Raw genomic sequence first — 20,131 nt, 5'->3', positions numbered from 1 at the left:
GGTGAATACCACGGCACACACTTTAAAAACAAGCCCGTTTGTTATTCACCAAAAGCACGGAGCTTCTTTGTAACCGAAAGTCATCGAGGCAAACGCCCTGTAACAAAGCTTCTAGTATCCGGAACAACAAAAAACAAGCGCCAGCATCGAGCAACTGCGAATAAGGAGATAGTGATACGAACGGATACGAACGGAAGTCAATCTACGGGGACACCTAATTGTGCCTGTGGGTATTGAGTGTTGAGTAGAGTTTTTCGGAGTAGTACAAATTGAGTACTCATGAATACAGGTTGAGTACTCATGAGTAAAGATTGAGTACTCATGAGTATAGATTGAGTACTCATGAGTAAAGAAGATTGAGTACTTGTGAGTACTGGTTACAGATTGAGTACTCATGAGTACAGACTGAGTACGAATACTCGTGAGTACAAATGAGTTTGAGTACAAGTGAGTACGATTTCAAATGAGTATGTGACGAGTGAGTATGAGTGATTTCGAGAACAGACGAGCTTTTTGCGTCCGAGTTTGATTGAGTACAGCGTTAATGAAAAAAATTGTGATTGAGTTCGAGTGAGTATTTTCTGTTTTGCCGACCTATGGCAGTGCTACCCTGAGTGACTGCCACATGCCTATAATGCAGGAGTCTGAATTCAGCAAGCCGCAGTGTGGATTACACATGCACATTAAGGAGTTCTGCTTATGCACTGCAGAGTAGACCAACGCGCGTTAGCCATTGAATGAGTTCCCGACTTTTGCTTGAGGCAGAAAATTGCTTTTTCAGAGAAGTGTTGCAGTGTGTGTTGGAGACGCAATATTTGTTATTTGCGTTTGAATTCGCTGACGCTACACCTGAGCTACAAAGCACACCCTTGTGAAGGGGTCAGGGTTAATTTGGACCACCTGGGGATCTTGAATATGCGTGTAAATCTTGACACTTGGGAAATTTCGGTTTTTGCCGCCATCTGAAAAGTAGCCACTGTGGCTAAGAATCGAACCAGCGTTCTTGGGATCAGCTGTACAGCGCACTGAGCCACTTTGGCGGGAGATTCAAGTAGCCTATTGGAAATTAATTTCTTGGACACAAACACCTCTTATAAATAGTGCAACCCCTCCCTCATTTGTTGCTAGACTCTATCTGGCAAGCTCGTTGCAGGAAGACAAGGGGAGGTGTTGGAGTTTCTACACAGTGCAATAAAGTTCGGTCACATTGCAAGTTCTTTTTGTTGATTGCACGAGTAGTCTACTTTCCACATCATGTGACACACATGTTACAGAAATTGAGTATTTTATTGGTTTCTTGTTAAGATGTGCCTAATGCGGAAACGCTAAACCCCTTCTCTCCTGCACTATGCAAACTAAAAAAGGTAAATGCACATAAATAAACATTGAACTACACACCTGCACAACTGATCATTTTTTGGCACTGCCACGGGGCACCCACCACTGCTGCGGCAAATCACTGCACGCCACTTGCTGGGGTGAACAGTCCGCAGCACGCCCACAAGGATGCTGCAAGCAACCTTTCCAGCAGTGCATTCACAGCTCCCATCGGCCACTTCCCCGTGCTTGCCAACTGCGGCTATCACGCTGTACGCTGGTGCCGTCTTTTTTTGATGCAGTGGCACTGCGCTCAGGCAAACACGAGTCCATGGCTGAAAGGGAGCGTTCACAATGGGAGGAGTTCGCTTAACTTGTTTGTGCTACAAATGAAACATCCGGTACAAACCCAGATGCTGCAACATGCACCCCTAACCATACATCGTTTAGTAATGAAGGGGTATGTCTCAATGCCGCACCACCTAAACTGCTATCTCTCTCTTTTTTTCACTCTAACGTCCGCCTCTACCTCCTCTTCATTTTGCTCACCCCCCTCTGTCTTCGCATTCTTATTTCCCTGCTTATCCCGCATGATCCCGCACCTCGAACAGAGTTTCGTCAGAGCAGATGAAATGTCGCAGTTATGACGGCTCTAGTGCCGCTTTCGCGCTGCAACACCACGTTTCCTCGCATCATATCCCGGCTGGCGCAAGCGAAACGGAAGGCTTGACAAGCGTTTTTTCACAGATGAGCTAGAACCGGAAAGCAACTGTTCCAGTTCCGCATTACGCTTCCGCTCGTGTAGTCGCGTACGTAGGTTTGCACAAAAAGTAAACGCCCAGGAATTTACCTGTAAAACAAACATTAGCAATGTATTGTAGAAATATTTTCTGGACGTTTAAATAACGGTTACCAAAACAATAATTTATTTCCTATATTATTACCTAAACATTAAAAACATAACTTTAGGCACATTGTTCTAACATTAGCACCAAACAAAAAAATAACGTTCTTTTGATGTTTTGGTGCTACTTGGGGAGTAGCTTCAATTGCAAATGTGCGGGATAAGTAATAGAGAGGGGTGGGGGTAATAGAAATGGACATGTTCTGCATAGATTGCACGCCCTGGGGCCATTGTCAAGTAGTAGCGATAATGCCGAGCAACACCGAAAAAAAGGATCATGATCACACGGGCGTCTCTTGGCTTCCCGTGCTCTCGGACAGGACGGCACATCTGGCGCAGAGCCAGAGCTCCTTGAAGGCCTGCCGGTACTCCCGGCTCATGTAGATGTAGATGAGCGGGTTAACGCATCCCGATAAGTAGTAGGTGAGGTACGCGAGCACGTGGACGAGCGGGTAATCGTCCATAAGGCGGAACATCTGGACCACGGTCGTCGGCAGGTAGCAGATTGTGAAGACGGCGAAGGTTACGAACACCGTCTTCAGCAGGCGAAAGTCCTTCGCGATGCACCGCTGCTGGCGCTGGACCTTCACCGCGGAGTCGGCGCCCCCGTCCTGGCGCTGGGCGAAGAAGCGCGCCACGAAGGCGGCAGACTTGTGGTTGGTTCTGTACTGACGCAGGTTGCGCTGCGTCATGCGCACGATCCAGCAGATGCGGCTGTAGCAGATCACGATAGACGTGGTCGGCACGAAGTAGGCCACCATGAAGAGGAACGCCTTGCTGCTGCGCCCGTTCTTGGGAACCACGCTGCATGTGCCGATGTCGTCGTCCCAGCCGAACTGGCCCCACACGCCCGCCGTTGGCCAGAAGAGCAGCGACAGAGTCAGCAGCCACGTCCCGGTCACCACAAGCAGGTTGTTGCCCTCGGTGAAGGCCCGCGCGTACAGGCCCGGATTGACTATCGCCACGTACCTGTTGATGCTGATGGCCATGACTGTGAAGATGGAGGCTTCCGTGCTGAAGAAGCGGATCACGCCGTACGCGACGCACAGGCCGTCGCTGTACACCCAGCCGGCGTTCCAGAACACGGTCGCAGCCAGCGGTGTGCTCAGCGCGGAGAAGAGCAGGTCGGTGAAGCACAGGTTGATCACGAGCGCCGTGGTGGCGTTCTTCAGCAGCTTCGAGGACCTGAGCAACGCGACGATAGACACAGCGTTGGAGATCACGCCGAAGAAGGCCATGATGACGAGGGCCATGAAGCCGCCGGTCAGCACTGGACACGGGTAGTCCTCGAAGCATAGCACCGCGGAGGTGTTGTCATTCGCGCTCCCTGGGCCGAGCTCGATTCCTACTGTAGCCTGAACTTCGGTGGTGGTCTGAACTGCGGCGTTCATTTTCCAACTGCTCTGGTTCGTGCGATAGTTGCTTCGCAGTGACTGAGCACGGTTCAAATGATGCTTTGTAGAAACCTCTGCCGGATAACGCGCGTCTTCCCGCAAGACGAGCCACTCCCCGGGAACCCGGGATACCCCGGCTGTTGTCACTCCGGATGGCGCGGGAAGCGCCCATAACGGAAGACCTACTACCGGTCTGCACAAGTCCCAGATGGAAAGACTTTCCAGTCCCGGCTGTGTTACGATACAGTTTTCCAGAATAAACTAGTTTTCAGCCTGGACTGGAGTCAGGTGTCACCCGAACCAGTGGCTGGAAATCGAAATTTCGAGGCTTGTCTCCTGTCAGAAACAACACGTTTTCTGGCTGGAGATCGCACCATTCTCAGCTGGAACAATGCAGAGTTACAACTCTAAATCCCCCTTTTTTTCTGGAAATGCAATTATTCCAGACAGAATGGTATAGCTTACCAGGTGGAAATTCCTTTATTCTTGAAGGGTTTACGCCGCATTCTAGCCGGAAATAGATTGTTTTCTTGCTGAATTCTGCACCATTCCCAGCGATAAATGTTTTGTCTTTCTGGATTTCGTACTACTTTCAAGTTAGAAATTCCTTTTTTTATGCTGGATTCCTCTCCACTCCCAGCCAGAAATCACTCTTTTTTGCTAAGTTTTGCAGCAGCGAATATTACCAAATAGAAATTTTATGTACACCATTCTCACCTGAGGTCATTTGCACCACACACCAAAACACCATCACCATTTCTGAATAAAAGTACTCTTCTCTCTGGGCTATTGTGCCCTAAAGCAGCAATACAGGGGCCATATTCTGAATTTAAAACTGTATTGACGTGCGATATATTACATATTTTCAGCCTTGTCACTTGTGCACCAAGAACATCCGCAGGGGAATCTCCACCTTCTTTGGGTAAATCTACCTGCCAGTAATTCATGTAGCCTATGATTAATAAGGCATCATGAGTAACCGCAATGTCAAGTGGTTTTGTGAGCTTTGGAAAACTACCAATCAAACAATTTCCATGTATTTACGTGGTTAGCAGAGTTCTCGATGCCACTGTTTGGTTCTTCCACCGGCAGTCTTCTGGGTTGCAATTCTCGTGTACCACATTCTGCCACGTAGTCGTTGCCTCACAGGTACTAGATAAAAAAACGAAGAAAAAGCGATTCATTATAGATTACACTTTGATCTTAGCCAAACAGCCAAAAGGATTCGTGCCCGCCAGACCCGCCCTGCATGGGATCTGTATTTTTTCACTGTTTTAGTGAAATTTTTTCACGGTGCATCCGCGATTTTTGGTGCAGAGGATCGTGAACACACCCGAAGTGAGTGGACAGTGTTCGTTCTGGACCATTCGCCACAATTCTTTGGAAGAACGTTTGCCTCACCTCGGCGGGCGAATTCGAGCCACGCCTAGGCTTAGCTGGTGTTCGGCCGCGCCGGCCGGTGATAGGCCTCGGCGCAGTGCAACTATGGACGCGATAAGCACCCCTTCACCCTCAGCGGCCCTTCATCAGCCTTTTGAGCGCTCCACAACAGCAAGCACGGCTTCTCAACCGAGTCAAACCACCGTGGACCATCGGGATATCAACACAGCTGTCAACACACACGTGGGGGTGGCCAGCTCGGCACCCCCGATGGCGCCATTCACGATGACGAGCACAAAGGACAGCATGTAAGACGAAGACGAGGACCCATCAGAGTGGAACACCGTCACGTACCGAAGATACACTACGAAACGACTTCAGGGCGAACTGCGAGCGGAACGGGTGAGTAGGTCTCACTTTCTCGCGCTCGTCAGGCCACTCAACCAAATGTCCGTACAAGCAATCCCCAAGGCAGTTATCACTCGCCTCATCGAACACACTGCTCCCAGCAGTGTTGCAGCTGAACACTCAGCATTTAGGTACATGCTGAGTGTTACAGGCGCGCAGGATTCCTGTTCAGACCGTGGACGCAACCCAGCCTACTGAGGTCACTAGCAAAGGAGTCGTGAAGATTAGGCCAGAGCACACCGAGGCATACATTGCTAATCACATTCGGTGTGAATCAGCTAACATTCTGGGTTTTCGCATCATCGGAAAGTCACGGATGCTTCTAATCACCTTTGACACGCCACGTCCATCCCAAGAGACTTTCCTTGGACTACGAAGTTGTCCTTGTGTATGAGCATCGGCCTAGGGCTCTGGCATGCTTACGATGTCACGCACTCGGGCACATGGTCAAATTCTGCCCTTCAAGGGCGGTTTGTGGTCACTGCGGTCACATGCATAAGGAAGATAAGCAATGTGAAGAGACCCCATTCTGCGTAGCCTGCCACGCGGCAGGCCACATTTCGCTGGATCCCACCTGCCCAATTAGAGCCTGGAAAGCCGAAATTTCCTCAGCAACCAAAAAAAAACCCTCCCGCTAAAGCTGAATCCAGAGAGCTTGCGTCAGCGTTAGCAAAGAATGCAGGAACCCCCCTCAAGTCATATTCCCAGGTAACGGCCTTGAACACGAGTGTAAACAACAGTAAGACTGAGCCTATGGCCACGTATGTCGAGCAAGCCCAGGTTGTCCCGGCAGGTGCCCTTAGCAAGCTCCAACAACAGGTGTAAAGCTTCATTCAGCAAAAAAAATTCCCCCACACCTCCCCGAAGGGAATCGTGCAGAAATGCGAATGCATTGGGTGCACCGATGAGTGTGTTGCGAGTAATGGCGTAATTAATGACGAGAGTGTGAACGTAATCATTTATTCATCAGCACCTGTTTGTGTTATCGTTGTACCTGACGGCCACAATCACTGCCTTGTGATCGCTAAAGTGCACGGTCAAAGGGTCTTTGAGAAGCATACGCGCGTCACAGTTTCGCGTAAAGACCAGATCAATGCAACTCCCGTGAATGGTAGTGGGGCACGTATCGAAGCCGGCAGAGAGACAATGCATAGAGTGCCTGGTCTGCATGTACTCGACCAGCCACTCGCCACTCTTCTTGCGCACGTCAACGTTGAAGTCGCCAACCAAGACTATGGGGTCAGAGGGTTTGGAGCGCACGCGCACACTTTCCATAGCCGCGTCCAGCTGCGCGGCAACGGCGTCTCGAGCGAGGTTGGGCGCGAGGTACACGGTCACCACAAAGACTCCGTCTCCGGTGTAGGCAAGGGTGTACAAGTCCTTGTACGAAGACGTGTATCGAACGGGAGACGCGGCAACGGCGTGCGATATCAAGTTCCCATACACGTTAGACACGAGACTAACACCGCAGTACTCGCCGTCCTTGCCGCTTCGAGCAAAGTAGTACTCGTTGACGGCGTCATCAGCCACAGCACTAGCACTCGGGCAGACACTGCGATCGAGGACGAGGAGTGACGCCTGTCGTTGTCGCAGTTCTTCGCTGAAGGGCAAGTGGCGCTTGACGAACACGTTCACACCACCGGCTCGGCGGGTGGCAATGGCACGCGCAGGAGAGATAACACCTGCGGGCGCACGCCGACGGAGCACGACAACCCCAGACTAAGAAATGCATTCGCATTTACGACGACGACGACGAAGGCAGAACTACGAGGCGCGCGCTCACGTGCGCTCGCGCTGGAGGAATGCTGGCGCACGCCGGCCAACGGAGCAAGACAACCCCCGGCTAATAAATGCATTCGCATTTAAAATTTGAAGCAATGAAAAAACAGTTCATGTCTTGGATGCAGGCCTCTCAAGGGCACCGAGAACAGCCAGCAATAATCCCAGAGCCAATCGCAAAGGCTAGAACTTCAGCTGGATTACCTCTCCCCAAGAAACCTCTTTTAACCTCCCTAGAACGCCCCTCTAAATCTAACGCTACGTCGCCACCAAGTGTGCTATCGAAGGTAGCGCAGGAACCCAAAACCGAGGCTCCCAAGACACAGTTACCCGCGATGCAAAAAGAGAGCCACAAAACTCACCCCTCCTTCTTGAACAACGGAACCCTGTTTCAACGGACTTGCCACTGGATACAATCACGAAATTGCTCGAGAAAATGAACTCCCGGATGGTGGCAATAGAGCGGGCCTTAGAAAAACAGGACGAATTACTTAAGAAACACAAAGACGCCAACGAGCGGGAGCTAGCCCAATTGAAAGCTAACCTAGACGAATGTAAGAGAAACTACCGACGCGTCCGTCATCGCAGCTGAGACTAATCATGAAAACTCCAACAAATATATGCATAAAGTGGAACTGTAGGAGCATTTCTCAAAATTTCCAGGCATTAAGATATCATGTAAACCAATACAAACCCCTTATTATTCTTCTACAGGAAACTAGAGGCAAAGTTTCGGTGCAAAATTATCACACATTCATGCACCCAACTATTACCCACGGCTCCAGAAGGCGCATAGACCCAGTTTCCTCACAGAAAGGCCAGGCAGCAGTATTAGTCCACAAGTCATACACTGCAATTCTCATGCAGACTTCACAGGAAAGCAATCAATACAGAGAGATTGTGGCAGTCAAGCCTGGGCTCCCCGGCGAAAGCAGACAGCACTCGCTGGTGGTTGCCTCTGTATACTACCGACCGAGTAGCGGCACCACATTGCCGGACGAGTACAGCTGGATAACAAAATTAGTGCACGAAGCCAGTGGCACCCAGATCATCATAGGGGGAGACTTTAACGCCAAGCACAGTATCTGGGGATATGCCACCACTGATTCGAGAGGACGCCTCCTGGCTGATCAACTGGAGCTATTACCGCTTCATATCTGCAATACAAGCGGAGTACACACCCGAGCAGGGCTCCATGCGAAACAAGCCGACAAAACGCCTGACTTGACCATTTCCTCCCTGAAAGCAGTCAAGCTTTGGGAGACGCATTCTTCAACGTGGGGCAGTGATCACTATCCCATTATTGTTACCATCAATAAAAAAATTCGCAAACAGCGTACAACCATCCGAGCCGTAAACTGGTCTCACTTCCGAGATGGCATAGGGGCCGAATTCCACACCATTGAAGAGTTCGTTCAGCTTATGCGAAGCAATCTGAGCTCTGCAACCGAAGAAACAGTTGGTGAAGAAGACAAGGAACTAGCCGATTCTCGAATGGTAGCACTGTGGAAGAAAGCTAATAAGCTGACACATCAGTACAAGACCAACGGTAATAAATATCAAACCCTCCGTCAGATCAGACACCTACAAGTTCATCAAGCAACACGGGGAAGAACTCAGTAGAGCTCAATGGGTCTCTACCTGTGAGCGGCTTGGCAAAGCTAAAAGAATGAAGCAGCTGTGGGCAATCGTTCGGAAAATGCTCAACAAAGGCAGAGGTCCTTCTCCGCTAGAAACTCTTACTCTCCGCCAAGACACCGATACGCTCGAAGAGGAAATCATTAAATCTTTTTTTCCTCACGCCAGCCTTACGCCACCTGCTCCCATCGAAACACCCAAGCTCGAGTTTACAAACGCAGAATTAGACGACCCCTTTACGGTGGGAGAACTTCATGCCGCCCTGAAGCATGGTAGAAGTGACTCAGCACCGGGACATGACGGTAATACTTGGGAGATGTTGCGAAACGTAACCGAAGACACTGAGACAGCTCTGCTGAAAATCATGAACGAGCAGTGGACCATGGGAACTGTCCCGGAACACATGCGCCTTTCAATTATTAATCCAATACCTAAACCGGGAAAAGACCCGACAAAAGTCACCAATCTCCGCCCCATATCGCTGACACCAACCATATGCAAACTTGTGGAAATAATGATACACACCAGGATAACCCACTACATCGAATATTGCAAGCCAGGCTTACATCCGTCTCAGGCCGGGTTCAGACCCAGCATGGGAACTCATAATAACCTCTGGCTGCTTCGGAGGGCCCTGAACCGGAAAGCAAGAAAGGCACCACCAGACTACATCCTGGCAGTCGACATAAAGAAAGCATTCGACAATGTCAAGCAGGAACACATTCTGTCTAATCTGGCCAAGATTTACCCCAGTCAGAGTGCTCTCGATTGGATTGCCAGATTCCTCGAGGCCCGACCAATTCGACTTCGGAGCACCAGCAGTGTCCAGCCTGTGACATATTATCTCGATCGCGGTGTCCCTCAGGTTTCGATTTTGGGTCCCCTGCTCTTCAATGTATCCATGCTTACTGTGGCCCAAGAGCTTGAAACTAATACTGGTGCCCGCTACAGCATTTATGCGGACGACATCACCATTTGGACAGAGGAACGGGACTACAGTGGGAATATTGATGATATGGCCACCGAGGTCCAGGCTGCGCTAATTGCACTTGAGGAAACTCTTCCAAAACTAGGACTTACCTTAGCGCCGGAGAAAACAGAACTCCTCTGTGTCAATGGAAGGCGGAGTGCCCTCCTGGCAGGGGAGGCAATCACATTAACACTGGGGCAACATGAAATTCAGACTAAGGATGAACATGTCAGAATTCTCGGCATTCCTATACACAGCTGCAACACGGGCAGTCATTGGATCATGGAACTCAAAAAGCAATGGCCTGCGGTCCTACACGCTATCAAACGCGTTTCTAACAAGTTCGGCGGAACACGACAGACAGCCTGCACCATCCTTTTGAGATCTATTGCAATTGGTAAGATCACCTACGGGGGTACAGTCGTAACCCTGTCAAAAACAGCTGAAAAGACAGTGCAAATTCTCCACCGACACATCCTTTGGACTATCACGGGCCTTCCCAAGTTCACCGATCTACGGAAGCTATGGGACCTTGCACCCCTACCGCCAATCGAAGACATCCTTAGAGGCGCTCAGTCGTCATTGGACAACCGGCTGCACCTCACAATACAGGGCCAAGACACCTTGCCAAGGACACCCGACGAGTCTGTACAGAATCCCGGATCACTCCATGCGAAACAACCACCTTGAGTTTTCCTACCCTGCACCCCTCCAAGACTTGCACGCCCCCCGCAAATGACGCCACTTCAGCCAGAGAGCACCTCTCTCATAGGCACAATCAGAACGACGGAAATGCGGTATTTACTGATGCCGCTCTCGATGGATTTCGTCTGGCCTTGGCTTGGTACAAACTCTCGACCAGAGAAGCCAGACGTTACGTCTGCACACTGGACCACGCAACGCCTGCACAAGCAGAACTTTTGGCTATCTGGGCAGCTCTAAGGGACAACACCGGACCGTCCGTCATATATACGGACTCATTTGAGGCACTACGTAGCATCGAGGACCCAAAAACAGACGACGCCACTGCTCAACGCATCCGACAGATACTCCAGCACAAGCAGAGGAACGACATTGACGCTAGGGTCACCTGGATGCCGGGACACGTCGGGGATCGGGGGGGGGGGGGGTGGTAACGAGGTGGCACATGCTCTTGCCACCTCACAATCTGGAGTTCTACCTGTAAATCGCCAGCTTCTCCTGCTCGGATCTCCCGACCTCCGCGACCACCCCTACGCGGACTCCCTGCCAGGCGGCCACTTCGAAATGGCGCGAGTACGATTCTACCTCCGGTTTCTTCACCGCGAGAGATTAAAAAGCATTACCCTCCGCAAATCTTTAAGAATTTACCCCTCAGCCGATCGCAAGAAATATTTATTAACAAAGTACTTGCCAACACGGCCACTACACCTCATATCATCCATAAGTGGCCGATACTTGCTGACAGGAAGAAGGGCATTGGCACCGCTGCACCCTGCACATGTACCTTTTGTCACACTGTGTGTGAAGCAAACATGGACCATCTTGTTCTGCACTGTTTTGCTTTTGATATTCATAGACTGAACCATAATGTTTTTCAAAATTCAGATATAGAAGCATTACAGAGGGACATTCTCGAAAATCCTCAACACCTGGTGACCTTAGCCCAGTTTGGCGTTGCCAGTGGCCTGGCGAGCATGATTTAGTGGGCGTCTACCTCCCTCCGTACTCCCCCTTTTCTCCCTCTTCCCCCTCCAGCGACCTTCGTCCTGCCCTTCCTAATAAAAGAATTTATCATCATCATTATAGATTGGTCCACCCTGTGATCTAATATCACATGTGGCTGTCTGCAGCACTTCAGTTGTTGACGGGGGCGCACGGTTCATGCATTAATTACGCCGTTTTATTTAAAGAGTACTGACACCAAAAAATTTTTGTTCCTTTTTTTATTGATTTTATCAATGCTTAACGGGCTGGCGATCCCGAAAGAGCACTTAAAATACTTTAGCGCACGATCATTATTAACATTGAACAGCCTGAAAATCGTTCGTTTTGGTTTCCCGCGCGAGGAGATTACCGAGTCTTGGAAGTTATCGAAGATTGTACCTCTCCTCAAGCCAGGAAAATCACTACGAGCAGTCCACTCGTTTCGACCTGTCAGCTTGGCCAGTTGCGTATCCAAGCTGCATGAAAAGTTAATAATTTACCTTATAAATTGGTTCTTATAAAAATCTTAGTCTCTTTTTCATCATGTATATCAGGATTCCGGCCACGTCGGTGGACTATGGACAATTTCCTACACCTGGTGACGTCCATTGAACAAGGGCGCTCTCAAGGAAACATGACAATATCTGCTTTTTTGGACAATAGTTGGTCATTGAACACCGCAAGTCATAACCACATTCTTGAAGGCCTTGTCGAAATGCAAAATACTTCTTTGGATAGAGAACTTCTTGAAAAACAGAAGAGTGTATATGCACCAGCCAAGGAAAAAGCCAACATTATGCAGTGGAACAAGGGGTTCCTCAGAGAAGCATGCTAAGTCCGCTGTTGTTCAATGTTGTAATGGCGCAGGTGCCAGCGTTGCTTCCCCCGCAGCTGCACGTAAGCACCTACGCTGATGACGTTTGTATTTGGTGCAGCGGTGCTTGTTACTTTTCGATTCAAGCTGACCTCCAAGCCGGCATTGACAGCATTGAGAAGTTTCTACGTGCGTGAAGAATGGATGTCTGCAACAAAATCAGGTGTCCTTGCTTTCACGCGAAAGAAACTGCGTGGATTACGGCTCACCAAGGGTGGTCAGGAAATCCTTCAAGAAAAATGTCACAAGTTCCTTGGCATATACATTGGCGCATCGCTCACATGGTGCCGACATATTGATAATCTGCAGCAAAGGGAATCACGTGTAGTCCATGTTTTGCGTTACCTCGCAGGCACCCGATGGGGTTGTTTGTCCGATTCTATGCTTCGACTGCATGCTGCACTTGTCCGTCAGGCAGTAGCCTGTTCTATACCTGTTCTGCATGACCTGTCAAATCGTCAAAAGCAGCGACTGCAAGCATTGGGAACCAGAGGTCTCCTTCTCTGCCTCGCAGTGCCCAGGCCGACGTCGGGAAATATGGTTCTCGCGGAAGCAGGAGAGCCATTTGTATATTCTTTGCACGTGCAGGAGGTGCGCCGCCATTACCTGCGCCTGACTACGCAGCATGACTCGCGCCCTTTGGTTTCCAGACTTCAACAGCGTTCAGCTTCAAAGGTTCATCAGGCCATCTTTGGTGATGTCATGGCCCTGCCCCTTTATCTCAATAGCAACACAGCACTGGGTTGCCTCTATGGACTGTTCCCTGCATTGACACCAATGCTGATACCCCCGGGATGCCAACAAATTATCTATATCTACAGTGGCAGCACGGAGATGATGCTCAATTACATGCATGAACGTTATGCTGATTATGTGCACATATAGACGGACGGATCTTCGACGGCCTCCTCGTCGTCGTCAGCTTTCACAATACCGAGCCTCCACATCGACAAGGTGGTCAAGCTCTCGCACCCCACATCGTCGACGGCTGCAGAGATTTATGAAATACATCTTGCAGCCACATTTATCGCTACCATGACTTCACCGACTAATTGGGCGCTTCTCACAGATTAAAAAACGGCTCTTCAGGCCCTGAATCCAATTGCGGCTTACAGTCATCACAACCTCTTTGAAAGACACATTCCTGATGTGATGGCAATTGAAATAGGAAAAACTCAGAAAATAACATTTCAGTGGATTCCCGGGCCCATTGGAATCAGGGAAAATTCACGAGATGACCAAGTAGCAGCAACCGCTCATTCAAATTCCACCTGTAGCGCCGTGCCTTTTACCAAAAATGATGTGAAAAGTTTTTTGAAAAAGCTAAGGAGACACATTACTTTGGAAACCAGGTTGGCCGATAAATATCGTTCATCGCTGTTATACCACGTGGACCCGTACCTTGAATACCCGTGTGTGTCTCATCTCGGTCGTTCGGTCGACACATTATTACATCGCCTTCGTCTTTACGTGGCCTACACCAAGAAATTCATTTACCGTATTCGATTCACTGATGACACCTGCTGTGCTTGTGGACAGCAAACTGAAGATGCGCATCATGTCCTGCTTGAGTGCACTCTATATGCAACCAAGCGGAAAAGATAAAGTGACAAGCTTAGCCTGCTATCTCGGACACCCCTATTGTTGCCGAAACTGTTGGGTCCGTTGGACAATGTACGCAACCAAACGAAAGCCTTCCTTGCCTTAAGGGAGTTTTTCAAGTAGCGATGATGTGCGAACACTATTAAATGCATATACATTCCTGTGAATGGGTGTGGAAACACACACGGGTGTTATCTATATTGGGGATATTATGTGTGTCGCATCGTGGATATTGTTTGCATATAGAGGTATATCGGGTTTTTTGGGGGAGGATATTCGACTTCTGTGGGGAACCGCGTATTTATATGTGTGTGTGTGCTTGTGTACTATACAGAGCAATTAGTTACTGAGTGCTCATGCGATCTTTCAGCCGCGGCTGCATCATACAGTTATATAACCTTGTGGTTCCTTAAGGCAAGTATTGTAGCTTTTGTATACTCCAAAGCCTGGAGTATCCAGCTCCTGTGCTGGTTGGAGCTAAACTCTCCAAAAAATAATTATTTCTCTTGCTCCCGTGCTTCCAGACCGGAGGGCGCGTGTGAGAGAATCACGTAATGACCTCATCGTTTTGTGCGGACGTCAAAACACCACAAAGGCTGAAGGAGACGTTGTTTTGACCTCCCCGCAACCGGACCGAGCGGATGAGCTGCCTGAAGGGGTTAGGTCTATCATTGCGGCGGAAATTTGATGACCGCTTTCAATAAAAGACCCGATGGCGGCTTCTATTGCAATTCTGGGATTTCTTATCGGCTCCTTTGGCGCGTGTGCAACTTTATTTTTGCAAGAGTGCATTTCTGGGAAGCGGTTATGCCTGTACCTCTGGTTACGTGTATCCCTTCGTGAACGCTCCAGCGCCTAATCGCTGCTCGCCGGGTCGCGCGCGTGAAGTAACGTCACGAGATTCTGACGAGCGTTGGAGGTAGACGGCCACGTCACTTCTTTTCCCTTTCACGGAGTGATGCCATGCTGATGGCCACCATTTGCTGCACCCCGCTCCGCGTGCCGTACCATCGGTGCAATAAATCAGATCAAATTGAAGTATGTTCTACCCGTCGCAGCCGCTCATATTTCAGCCAAGGTATTCTGTTAAGTTAAGCAGCAGCTGCGAAGCAACTGACCACGGCGGCGGTCAGACCTGTGACGCAGCAGAGGGTGCTAAGAATCCCTGGATCCGGACAGGACGCCGAATGGAATCTGAGCCTGGCAACGTTTAACGCGCGAACCTTATCTAGCGGAGCAAGTCTCGAGGTGTTGTTCGAGGAATTAAAGGGCATTAAATGGGATGTAATAGGGCTTCGCGAGGTTAGGAAGGAAGGCGAAGCCTTTACGGTGCTGCAAAATGGACACGTCCTATGTTACCCTGCTCTAGAGGACAGAAGAGAACTGGGAGTGGGATTTCTAGTCAATAAAAGCATATCTGGCAATATAGACGAATACTATAGCATTAACGAAAGGGCAGCAGGTCTTGTAATTGGGCTCAATAAGAGGTAGAAGCTCAAGGTGGTGCAGGGCAACGCCCACATCCAGCCACGACGACCAAGTAGTGGAACGCTTCTACGAAGATGTGGAATCAGCAATGGCTAAAGTAAAAACCCAGTATACCGTAGCTATGGGGGACTTCAATGCTAAAGTAGGCAAAAATCAGGCTGGAGACAAGGCAGTTGGTAACTATGGTCTGGGCTGTAGAAATAGCAGGGGGGACCTACTAGTTGAGTTTGCAGAACGGAATAACCTACGAATAATGAATACCTTCTTCGGTAAACGGGAGAGTCGGAAGTGGACCTGGAGGAACCCGGATGGGGAGCACAAAAATGAAATAGACTTCATATTTTGCGATAACCCTGGCGTCGTGCAGGATGTGGAAGTGCTCGGAAGGGTAAGGTGTAGTGACCACCGTATGGTAAGATCTAGAATTAGGCTAGATTTGAGGAGGGACCGCAACAAGCTAGTACGAAAGAAGCCGATAAATGAGCCAACAGTAAGACGTAAAGTAGAAGAATTCAGGATCGCGCTGCAGAACCGATATTCCGCTCTTAACGAGGAAGCCTAGCTTAAGACACAGAATCCAGCGACAACCTTACACGCATTATCACGGAGTGTGCAGTAGAAGTAGGGGGCACTATGGCTAGACAGGATACTGGTAAGCTTTCACAGGAGACGAAAGATCTGATCAGGAAACAGCAAACCATGAGAATCTCTACCGCAGCTGACAGAATAGAACTAGCCTAGCTCTCGAAGTTAATCAATTAACGTAAGACAGCTGACATACGGAAGTATAATATGGAGAGGACCGAATATGCTGTAAAGAACGGAGGTAGCCTGAAAGCAGTGAAGAGACGTCTTGGCGTGGGGGAAAATCAGATGTATGCACTTAAGGATAAGAAAGTGAATGTCATCACAAATAGGGATAAAATATCACAGTGGCCGAGGAGTTCTATAGGGATCTGTACAGTAGCCGGGACATACAGGATAATGCCGAACGAGACAGTAGTTCAGAGGAGATAGACATCCCACCAGTAACGACCGAAGAAGTAAGGAAGGCTTTGAAAGAAATGAAAGGGGGCAAAGCACATGGTGAGGATCAGATAACAGCAGACCTCTCGAAGCATGGCGGAGAAATTGTACTTGAAAAACTAGCAAATCTGTATACGCAATGCCTAATGACCGCAACGGTACCGGAATCTTGGAAGAACGCGAACATCATCCTAATCCATAAGAAAGGCAACATAATGGACTTGAAAAATTACAGGTCGATCACCTTACTGTCAGTCGTCTACAAAGTATTTACCAAGGTAATCGCTAACCGAATTTCTGCAACCTTACATTTCAGTCAACCTAAACAACAAGCAGGGTTCCGTAAAGGTTATTCAACAATGGACCATATTCACACGATCAATCAGGTGATAGAGAAGTGCGCTGAGTATACTGAACCCCTATATATAGCCTTCATAGATTTTGAGAAAGCATTTGACTCGGTCGAAACCCTAGCAGTCATTCAGGCATTACGGAACCAGGGGGTAGATGAGCATTATGTAAGAATTCTAGAGGATATCTACAATGGGTCTACAGCTACCATCATCCTCCATAGGGAGAACAGTAAAATACCTATAAGGAAGGGTGTCAGACAAGGAGCCACAATCTCTCCCATGTTATTCACAGCATGTTTACAAGAAGTATTGAGAACGGTGGATTGGGAACAGGTGGGAGTAAGGGTTAATAGAGAATACCTCAGAAACCTTAGATTTGCTGATGACGTTGCCTTGCTAAGTAACTCGGGGGACGAATTGCAAAGCATGCTTTCCGCACTGGGCGAACAGAGTAGAACCGTGGGCCTGAAAATTTATATGCAGAAAACTTAAGTAATGATCAATAGCCTCGGGACAGCACAGCTGTTTGAGATAGTGGAGAGGCAGTGGAAGTGGTAAGCAAATATATCTACTTAGGTCAAGTTGTGACCCCAGATCCCAACCATGAGGCAGAGATAATTAGAAGGATCAGAATGGGGTGGAGTGCATATGGCAGACATTCTCAGATAATGAAGAGGAGCGTACCATTGTCGCTGAAGAAGAAAGTGTATGACAGCTGCATCTTACCGGTACTCACCTACGGGTCAGAAACTTGGAGGCTCACTAAGAGGGTTCAACTTAAATTGAGAACGACTCAGCGGGCAATGTGGCGGAAAATGATAGGTGTAACATTAAGGGACGAGAAGAGAGCGGAGTGGGTCAGGGAGCAAACTGGTGTTAAAGACATATTAGTAGAAATTAAGAAGAAGAAATGGACGTGGGCAGGGCATGTAATGCGAAGGCAATATAACCGCTGGTCATTAAGGGTAACAGAGTGGATCCCTACAGAAGGCAAGCGTTGCAGGGGGCGGCAGAAAGTTAGATGGGCAGATGAGATCAAGAAGTTTGCGGGGATAAATTGGTCACAGTTGGCACAGGACCGAGGTAATTGGAGAATGATGGGAGAGGCCTTTGCCCTGCAGTGGGCGTAGATAGGCTGGTGATGATGATGATGAAAGTTGGGCAGGTGAAGGGCCGTTTTGTAGGCTTTCCAATTGCGATATAGCTATACGCCAAGGATCCTCTGGGATGCAAAGGAAACCTGCAAAAGAAAAAAAAACAATTATTAAAATAAACTGCATAACTGGCAGTTTTTAACAGCGGAGCTGTTACATCGTATGACCAGTGGCTGCCAGAACCTGGATGCTGGCCGAAAATGCCAGAAAGCGGCCATAGGCGGGCCGTTCTTGGGACACACTTTCTGTGCCGCCTGGGGTAGAGCCGTACAACGGCACGGGTTTGGGCACCGAGAATTCATGCACAGACGTGTTTGAAAGGAGACCCGCCGGTGTAGGACCAGTTTTTCCCTGGGTGAAGAAAGAGCCGTTAAGGAGCCGATTGACGCAGACGCGTTTTTTATCCGCTCGGTGTTTCTACGTTTTAAATGGACGAACTTTATTTGTCAAACTTTAATGAGTGTTCTAGGTGAACGGGCAAGCTGCAAGGACTCACTGGACATTACCAGGGAACCTTTTAGACCATCGGAATGCCATTTATTGCAACAAGAAGACTGCGCCACACCGACGGGTGAGCTAAGCCTCGCCAGTCATAGCCGCTACCACGCCTCGCCCGTCGACGCATCAGCTCGAGGCTATTCGCCCACTCAAGAAATGGAGAGCATTGGATACATCGACCCGGCAGAGATGTTCGACCCGAAGTGGCGGTGGTTCACCAAAACAATCGGCCTTAAACGGCGTCGAGCAAGCGGCCACCCCGCAGGAGCACAACCGGCGCTATGTCAAGGACTCCCCACCAAGGAAAGGCAAGAGCGCGCAAAATCGAAAGTTTGCGGCTATTCTTCTTACTCTAATACTGCGAAAAACAATGTTGCACTATTATGGTGGGGATAAACCTAGAAGAGGCTCAGCTCGTGCATTGGTAGGCTCAAATACATGCCCTGCTTCATGGGATTTTATGAATGTCTATTTAGAAACACGTGTTATTTTAAATGCGCCACAACAACAGAGCCTTGTGACTCAGGAAGCCTGGATGTTAATTTAGTTCCGGTGTGTGAAGGTGAGCTTAGCTACACTTCGGAAATGACTCATTTGTTTAAACATAATCGCCAGCATCCTAGCAAACTCGCATTTCGTCGGGTTTTTCTTGCTCACCGAAGCTGGTTAGGTTCACGCACGATTTGGCTCTAGCAAGAGATAAGCTTAAAGTAGTTGGCTGTATTTTCTTGTACTGCAAAAAAACATTTGGAGGTGTTCCCTATCAGCTTCTTGTTAGTACATTGCGGGCTATAAACTGAATTATTCAGTTATTGCCTGGATAGCCGAGTATATATCTCTCCGACAGCAGTCGGTCGCTCTGAATGGTTGTTCGTCCGGATATGTTCCCGTGACCTCCGGAATTCCCCAAGGGTCAGTTACAGGAACTCTTTTGTTTCTGTTATATATAAATGTTATTACTAGTGGCCTCAAATCTTTATACAAAATGTTCGCGAATGACTATGTAGTTTACAGAACTATAGCGAATGAACGTGATTCCGAATACCTGCAGAATGATTCGAATTTAATAGATTGATTGATTGTGGGGTTTAACGTGCTGACGCAACGCAGGCGATGCGGCGCACCGTAGTGGAGTGCTCCGGATTAATTTTGACCACCTGGGGATCTTTATCGTGCGCCGAAATCTCGTACACACGGGCGTTTTTGCTTTTCGCCTCCATCAGAAAAGCGGCCGCCGCGGCCAGGAATCGAACCCGCGACCTTGTGCTCAGATTCGAATTTAATAACATCTTGGTATGCTGATTCAGAAAAGTCGTTGAATGTTAAAAAGGGTTTTAACGGCACCTTTACAAGAAAACCTTCATTACAATTGAATACGTATACCGTAAATTACACTGCTTTAAGAACGGCCGGGGAATATAAATAACTAGGAGTTTATTTAACGAGAGGTTAGAGGTTAAACAGGCACATTCACAAAATAAAAGTTACGGCTGCACGTGTTTTTGGATTTTCGAGATAAAATTTCAGCGAACCTCCAGCTAACTTAAAAGAATAACCGTATATTACTAATGTGCGCTCAATGTTGAAGTACGCATGTGTTTTCTGGGATCCCTACGCCAAAGAGCTGGTTCATACGCTCGAAAACATATAGAATAGGGCA

At 48.7% G+C, this 20,131-nt stretch overlaps 1 protein-coding gene across 1 annotated transcript; it reads right to left on the bottom strand.

The window, feature by feature from the left end:
* Positions 1-2,502: 2,502 nt before the first annotated feature.
* LOC144164777 (G-protein coupled receptor moody-like) lies at positions 2,503-3,612 on the bottom strand. Its single transcript, XM_077695051.1, has one exon. The coding sequence runs from the start codon at positions 3,610-3,612 to the stop codon at positions 2,503-2,505; it is 1,110 nt and encodes a 369-aa protein (XP_077551177.1).
* Positions 3,613-20,131: the final 16,519 nt, after the last annotated feature.

Source organism: Haemaphysalis longicornis, unplaced genomic scaffold, assembly GCF_048455015.1.
Source record: "Haemaphysalis longicornis isolate Haplotype H1 unplaced genomic scaffold, Haemaphysalis longicornis Haplotype H1 scaffold_139, whole genome shotgun sequence".
Taxonomy (NCBI): Eukaryota; Metazoa; Arthropoda; class Arachnida; order Ixodida; family Ixodidae; genus Haemaphysalis; species Haemaphysalis longicornis.
This window is presented reverse-complemented; position numbering and strand designations above follow the sequence as displayed.

Excerpts from the sequence above, each read along its gene's own strand:
- LOC144164777 (XM_077695051.1), bottom strand. The coding sequence starts at position 3,612 with ATGAACGCCGCAGTTCAGACCACCACCGAAGTTCAGGCTACAGTAGGA.